The following is an 8,015-nucleotide window of genomic DNA, read 5'->3' on the forward strand; positions in this document are numbered from 1 at the left end:
TAGGTGCAATGGGGTTTGGCAATGGCTGCAGGTCTGGGTAGGTGCAAAGGGGTTTGGCGATGGCTGCAGGTATGGGTAGATGCAATGGTTTTGGTGATGGCTGCAGGTCTGGGTAGGTGCAATGGGGTTTGGCGATGGCTGCAGGTCTGGGTAGGTGCAAAGGGGTTTGGCGATGGCTGCAGGTCTGGGTAGATGCAATGGTTTTGGTGATGGCTGCAGGTCTGGGTAAGTGCACTGGGGTCTGGTGATGGCTGCAGGTCTGGGTAGATGCAATGGTTTTGGTGATGGCTGCAGGTCTGGGTAGGTGCACTGGGGTCTGGCTGCAGGTCTCGGTAGATGCAATGGTTTTGGTGATGGCTGCAGGTCTGGGTAGATGCAATGGTTTTGGTGATGGCTGCAGGTCTGGGTAGGTGCACTGGGGTCTGTTGATGGCTGCAGGTCTGGGTAGGTGCACTGGGGTCTGGTGATGGCTGCAGGTCTGGGTAGGTGCACTGGGGTCTGGTGATGGCTGCAGGTCTGGGTAGATGCAATGGTTTTGGTGATGGCTGCAGGTCTGGGTAGGTGCACTGGGGTCTGGTGATGGCTGCAGGTCTGGGTAGGTGCACTGGGGTCTGGTGATGGCTGCAGGTCTGGGTAGATGCCATGGTTTTGGTGATGGCTGCAGGTCTGGGTAGATGCACTGGGGTCTGGTGATGGCTGCAGGTCTGGGTAGATGCAATGGTTTTGGTGATGGCTGCAGGTCTCGGTAGGTGCACTGGGGTATGGTGATGGCTGCAGGTCTGAGTAGATGCAATGGTTTTGGTGATGGCTGCAGGTCTCGGTAGGTGCACTGGGGTATGGTGATGGCTGCAGGTCTGAGTAGATGCAATGGTTTTGGTGATGGCTGCAGGTCTGGGTAGGTGCACTGGGGTCTGGTGATGGCTGCAGGTCTGGGTAGGTGCACTGGGGTCTGGTGGTAGCTGCAGGTCTGGGTGGATGCAATGGTTTTGGTGATGGCTGCAGGTCTGGGTAGATGCAATGGTTTTGGTGATGGCTGCAGGTCTGGGTAGGTGCACTGGGGTCTGGTGATGGCTGCAGGTCTGGGTAGGTGCACTGGGGTCTGGTGATGGCTGCAGGTCTGGGTAGGTGCACTAAGGTCTGGTGATTGCTGCAGGTCTGGGTAGATGCAATGGTTTTGGTGATGGCTGCAGGTCTGGGTAGGTGCACTGGGGTCTGGTGATGGCTGCAGGTCTGGGTAGGTGCACTGGGGTCTGGTGATGGCTGCAGGTCTGGGTAGGTGCACTGGGGTCTGGTGATGGCTGCAGGTCTGGGTAGGTGCACTGGGGTCTGGTGATGGCTGCAGGTCTGGGTAGATGCAATGGTTTTGGTGATGGCTGCAGGTCTGGGTAGGTGCACTGGGGTCTGGTGATGGCTGCAGGTCTGGGTAGGTGCACTGGGGTCTGGTGATGGCTGCAGATCTGGGTAGGTGCACTGGGGTCTGGTGATGGCTGCAGGTCTGGGTAGGTGCACTGGGGTCTGGTGATGGCTGCAGGTCTGGGTAGGTGCACTGGGGTCTGGTGATGGCTGCAGGTCTGGGTAGGTGCACTGGGGTCTGGTGATGGCTGCAGGTCTGGGTAGATGCAATGGTTTTGATAATGGCTGCAGGTCTGGGTAGGTGCACTGGGGTCTGGTGATGGCTGCAGGTCTGGGTAGATGCAACGGTTTTGGTGATGGCTGCCGGTCTGGGTAGGTGCACTGGGATATGGTGATGGCTGCAGGTCTGGGTAGGTGCACTGGGGTCTGGTGATGGCTGCAGGTCTGGGTAGGTGCACTGGGGTCTGGTGGTGGCTGCAGGTCTGGGTAGATGCAATGGTTTTGGTGATGGTTGCAGGTCTGGGTAGATGCAATGGTTTTGGTGATGGCTGCAGGTCTGGGTAGGTGCACTGGGGTCTGGTGATGGCTGCAGGTCTGGGTAGGTGCACTGGGGTCTGGTGGTGGCTGCAGGTCTGGATAGGTGCACTGGGGTCTGGTGGTGGCTGCAGGTCTGGGTAGATGCAATGGTTTTGGTGATGGCTGCAGGTCAGGGTAGATGCAATGGTTTTGGTGATGGCTGCAGGTCTGGGTAGGTGCACTGGGGTCTGGTAATGGCTGCAGGTCTGGGTAGGTGCACTGGGGTCTGGTGATGGCTGCAGGTCTGGGTAGATGCAATGGTTTTGGTGATGGCTGCAGGTCTGGGTAGGTGCACTGGGGTCTGGTGATGGCTGCAGGTCTGGGTAGGTGCACTGGGGTCTGGTGATGGCTGCAGGTCTGGGTAGGTGCACTGGGGTCTGGTGATGGCTGCAGGTCTGGGTAGGTGCACTGGGGTCTGGTGATGGCTGCAGGTCTGGGTAGATGCAATGGTTTTGGTGATGGCTGCAGGTCTGGGTAGATGCAATGGTTTTGGTGATGGCTGCAGGTCTGGGTAGGTGCACTGGGGTCTGGTGATGGCTGCAGGTCTGGGTAGGTGCACTGGGGTCTGGTGATGGCTGCAGGTCTGGGTGGGTGCACTGGGGTCTGGTGATGGCTGCAGGTCTGGGTAGGTGCACTGGGGTCTGGTGATGGCTGCAGGTCTGGGTAGATGCAATGGTTTTGGTGATGGCTGCAGGTCTGGGTAGATGCAATGGTTTTGGTGATGGCTGCAGGTCTGGGTAGGTGCACTGGGGTCTGGTGATGGCTGCAGGTCTGGGTAGGTGCACTGGGGTCTGGTGATGGCTACAGGTCTGGGTAGGTGCACTGGGGTCTGGTGATGGCTGCAGGTCTGGGTAGGTGCACTGGGGTCTGGTGATGGCTGCAGGTCTGGGTAGATGCAATGGTTATGGTGATGGCTGCAGGTCTGGGTAGGTGCACTGGGGTCTGGTGATGGCTGCAGGTCTGGGTAGGTGCACTGGGGTCTGGTGATGGCTGCAGATCTGGGTAGGTGCACTGGGGTCTGGTGATGGCTGCAGGTCTGGGTAGGTGCACTGGGGTCTGGTGATGGCTGCAGGTCTGGGTAGATGCAATGGTTTTGGTGATGGCTGCAGGTCTGGGTAGATGCAATGGTTTTGGTGATGGCTGCAGGTCTGGGTAGGTGCACTGGGGTCTGGTGATGGCTGCAGGTCTGGGTAGGTGCACTGGGGTCTGGTGATGGCTGCAGGTCTGGGTAGGTGCACTGGGGTCTGGTGATGGCTGCAGGTCTGGGTAGGTGCACTGGGGTCTGGTGATGGCTGCAGGTCTGGGTAGATGCAATGGTTTTGGTGATGGCTGCAGGTCTGGGTAGATGCAATGGTTTTGGTGATGGCTGCAGGTCTGGGTAGGTGCACTGGGGTCTGGTGATGGCTGCAGGTCTGGGTAGGTGCACTGGGGTCTGGTGATGGCTGCAGGTCTGGGTAGGTGCACTGGGGTCTGGTGATGGCTGCAGGTCTGGGTAGGTGCACTGGGGTCTGGTGATGGCTGCAGGTCTGGGTAGATGCAATGGTTTTGGTGATGGCTGCAGGTCTGGGTAGATGCAATGGTTTTGGTGATGGCTGCAGGTCTGGGTAGGTGCACTGGGGTCTGGTGATGGCTGCAGGTCTGGGTAGGTGCACTGGGGTCTGGTGATGGCTGCAGGTCTGGGTAGGTGCACTGGGGTCTGGTAATGGCTGCAGGTCTGGGTAGGTGCACTGGGGTCTGGTGATGGCTGCAGGTCTGGGTAGATGCAATGGTTTTGGTGATGGCTGCAGGTCTGGGTAGGTGCACTGGGGTCTGGTGATGGCTGCAGGTCTGGGTAGGTGCACTGGGGTCTGGTGATGGCTGCAGGTCTGGGTAGGTGCACTGGGGTCTGGTGATGGCTGCAGGTCTGGGTAGATGCAATGGTTTTGGTGATGGCTGCAGGTCTGGGTAGGTGCACTGGGGTCTGGTGATGGCTGCAGGTCTGGGTAGAGGCAATGGTTTTGCTGATGGATGCAGGTCTGGGTAGGTGCACTGGGGTTTGGTGATGGCTGCAGGTCTGGGTAGGTGCACTGGGGTCTGGTGATGGCTGCAGGTCTGGGTAGGTGCACTGGGGTCTGGTGATGGCTGCAGGTCTGGGTAGGTGCACTGGGGTCTGGTGATGGCTGCAGGTCTGGGTAGGTGCAATGGGGTTTGGCGATGGCTCCAGGTCTGGTTAGGTGCAAAGGGGTTTGGTGATGGCTGCAGGTCTGGGTGGGTGCACTGGGGTCTGGTGATGGCTGCAGGTCTGGGTAGGTGCACTGGGGTCTGGTGATGGCTGCAGGTCTGGGTAGATGCAATGGTTTTGGTGATGGCTGCAGGTCTGGGTAGATGCAATGGTTTTGGTGATGGCTGCAGGTCTGGGTAGGTGCACTGGGGTCTGGTGATGGCTGCAGGTCTGGGTAGGTGCACTGGGGTCTGGTGATGGCTACAGGTCTGGGTAGGTGCACTGGGGTCTGGTGATGGCTGCAGGTCTGGGTAGGTGCACTGGGGTCTGGTGATGGCTGCAGGTCTGGGTAGATGCAATGGTTTTGGTGATGGCTGCAGGTCTGGGTAGGTGCACTGGGGTCTGGTGATGGCTGCAGGTCTGGGTAGGTGCACTGGGGTCTGGTGATGGCTGCAGATCTGGGTAGGTGCACTGGGGTCTGGTGATGGCTGCAGGTCTGGGTAGGTGCACTGGGGTCTGGTGATGGCTGCAGGTCTGGGTAGATGCAATGGTTTTGGTGATGGCTGCAGGTCTGGGTAGATGCAATGGTTTTGGTGATGGCTGCAGGTCTGGGTAGGTGCACTGGGGTCTGGTGATGGCTGCAGGTCTGGGTAGGTGCACTGGGGTCTGGTGATGGCTGCAGGTCTGGGTAGGTGCACTGGGGTCTGGTGATGGCTGCAGGTCTGGGTAGGTGCACTGGGGTCTGGTGATGGCTGCAGGTCTGGGTAGATGCAATGGTTTTGGTGATGGCTGCAGGTCTGGGTAGATGCAATGGTTTTGGTGATGGCTGCAGGTCTGGGTAGGTGCACTGGGGTCTGGTGATGGCTGCAGGTCTGGGTAGGTGCACTGGGGTCTGGTGATGGCTGCAGGTCTGGGTAGGTGCACTGGGGTCTGGTGATGGCTGCAGGTCTGGGTAGGTGCACTGGGGTCTGGTGATGGCTGCAGGTCTGGGTAGATGCAATGGTTTTGGTGATGGCTGCAGGTCTGGGTAGATGCAATGGTTTTGGTGATGGCTGCAGGTCTGGGTAGGTGCACTGGGGTCTGGTGATGGCTGCAGGTCTGGGTAGGTGCACTGGGGTCTGGTGATGGCTGCAGGTCTGGGTAGGTGCACTGGGGTCTGGTGATGGCTGCAGGTCTGGGTAGGTGCACTGGGGTCTGGTGATGGCTGCAGGTCTGGGTAGATGCAATGGTTTTGGTGATGGCTGCAGGTCTGGGTAGATGCAATGGTTTTGGTGATGGCTGCAGGTCTGGGTAGGTGCACTGGGGTCTGGTGATGGCTGCAGGTCTGGGTAGGTGCACTGGGGTCTGGTGATGGCTGCAGGTCTGGGTAGGTGCACTGGGGTCTGGTGATGGCTGCAGGTCTGGGTAGGTGCACTGGGGTCTGGTGATGGCTGCAGGTCTGGGTAGATGCAATGGTTTTGGTGATGGCTGCAGTTCTGGGTAGGTGCACTGGGGTCTGGTGATGGCTGCAGGTCTGGGTAGGTGCACTGGGGTCTGGTGATGGCTGCAGATCTGGGTAGGTGCACTGGGGTCTGGTGATGGCTGCAGGTCTGGGTAGGTGCACTGGGGTCTGGTGATGGCTGCAGGTCTGGGTAGGTGCACTGGGGTCTGGTGATGGCTGCAGGTCTGGGTAGGTGCACTGGGGTCTGGTGATGGCTGCAGATCTGGGTAGGTGCACTGGGGTCTGGTGATGGCTGCAGGTCTGGGTAGGTGCACTGGGCTTAGCGGATGGCTGCATGGAATGGGTGTTGAAGCTATTAAGGTTGGGGGGGCTCTAATGCTTCTTACGTAACGGGGGTTCTGCTGATAATTTACAGGAGGGGCGGGCTATTGCTGAGGTGCCTTTCTTGAGGGGGCTATTGACCCACATTCATTTAACATCAATTGAGGCTGGCTGCAAGGGACGGTGGCAGCTGTTTGCAGTGGAGGTGTGCTCCCCCCACCCGCAGGGAGGGAGGGAGGTGTGGGGGGTCTGCAGCTCCTGGGTGCACTGGATCCTGAAGCTGTTATCTGCAGGGGCGGGGCCTGCATTCTGCGCCTTCCGATTGGCTGAGCACGCTGTCACTCTGCACGCACAGGAGAGACGCCCGGCTGGACCACCCGAGAGTCGGAAACAAAGGGCGGCCCCGCCCGCGCCCCCATCCCACCCGCTGAGCGCCAGAGCCCCCTCTGGACCCCCGCCACCCTATTCCCTGCGGTGCGAGCCCTGCATCTGCCTCCCACCCCATGGCCACCCGCTGCAGCCCTCTCTGCAGCCGTGCACCGGGGCAGCGGCCCCCCAAAACCCCCCCGGCTGCCCCCCGCCACTCACGCACTCACTCACCCGCACGCACGCCCGCCCGCTGCCACCGCCCTGCCGCCGCCGGGAGAGGCTCAGGATGCCGGGCGGGGGAGACGCCCGAGGGCCGCAGAGTCCCTCGGAGGGCCACGCGCCATATCCGGGCACAGCCTCCGCGGGCGGCGATTGGTGCGAGGCGCAGGGGGCGGGGCCAGGGCGGTGTCACCCGGAACACCCGCTGCGGGGCGGGGGCGGGGGCGAGGGTGCCCCTGTGCACGCAGATTGGTGGCGGGGAGGGGTGACCCGCGCTGCGGGGGGTGGGGAGGCGCGAGAACACCCGCCAGCTGCACCGGGCACCCTGGTGATGGTGCATGCTCAGCAAGGGGGGCTGACCCCAGGGCGCAGAGGGCCTGCAGGCCGTGCCCTGTCCGGTGTGGGGTGGGGTCACCCCGAGGAGGAGTGCCCCTCCTGACCAGTGCATCCTGCACAGGTACCCCCGAGCCACAGGGGCAGTGGCTAAACTGGCACACAGGATCTGTATATGCCAGGCCGGGCTGCCCGAGCCCTTAATCCAGACCGAGATTGGCCAAGTGACGAGCTTTAACTACCTAAACAGTAGTAAAACCAAATAAAATCTATGCTCGCAAAGGCTATATGGGGGTGCACGGTAGTTCCCCCAGCTGCAGTTGCCATGCAGGACTGGGGCAGGGCTTGAATGCTGTCATCAGGTTTTTTTTTTTAAAAAAACATAACAATTTGCCGCCCTTATTCTGACAACTTTCCATATGGACCATACACATATAAGATCGAAAAAAAGGCAAGATTGTCAAAATGTGTTCGTTTTTCACGAAGTTGTGAAAAAGAAAAAAATGCATTTTTGACATGCAACCCCTTTGTACATCATCCATTTGGGGTCAACCTACCGAAAATTGCTGGGTACACAGTGATCGTCACCCACACTGCACTAGTTCGGGTTGGCCAGTGATCCACAGAAACCCTTTGGTGCACGTGGTGGGGGGTGTGGTGATCCTCACATTGGCCCACCCTTAAATCTCCAGAGCTCCATAACACCGATTTGAGTCGCTGTGACAACCCTATGGAGAGCAGACAGTAATAACAGGGTTTACCGTGCAACAAACCAGAACTCCAAAAAGAAAAACCAACTCAAAATATGACCGCTCTAAGTGCCAGGATTGAACCTTTTGCTTTCGGTCCCTTTACTATGGTAGTTAGGAACTTTGGCTTGAAGTGCCAGTATTCAGCGTTTTGCTTTAGGTCTCTTTACTATGGTAGTTAGGAACTTTGGCTTGAAGTGCCAGTATTCAACGTTTTGCTTTCGGTCACTTTACTATGGTAGTTAGGAACTTTGGTTTGAAGTGTCAGGATTGAACATTTTGCTTTCAGTCACTTTACAATGGTAGTTAGGAACTTTGGCTTGAAGTGCCAGTATTCAACGTTTTGCTTTCGGTCACTTTACTAGGGTAGTTAGGAGCCTTGGCTTGAAGTGCCAGTATTCAGCGTTTTGCTTTCGGTCACTTTACTAGGGGAGTTAGGAGCCTTGGCTTGAAG

General features: G+C 58.6%; 1 protein-coding gene across 1 annotated transcript in view; it reads right to left on the reverse strand.

The window, feature by feature from the left end:
• Positions 1 to 6,834, reverse strand: part of ZBTB8A (zinc finger and BTB domain containing 8A) — a 243,412-nt gene extending 236,578 nt beyond the window's left edge. The window contains exon 1 of the mRNA XM_069622467.1: positions 6,492 to 6,834. Within this exon, the coding sequence (XP_069478568.1) occupies positions 6,492 to 6,819 (328 nt within the window). The 5' untranslated portion in view covers positions 6,820 to 6,834. The remainder of the gene's footprint in view (positions 1 to 6,491) is intronic.
• Between the last annotated feature and the right edge of the window lie 1,181 nt (positions 6,835 to 8,015).

Source organism: Ambystoma mexicanum, chromosome 11 (genome assembly GCF_040938575.1).
Source record: "Ambystoma mexicanum isolate Mex_15411 chromosome 11, UKY_AmexF1_1, whole genome shotgun sequence".
Lineage (NCBI taxonomy): Eukaryota > Metazoa > Chordata > Amphibia > Caudata > Ambystomatidae > Ambystoma > Ambystoma mexicanum.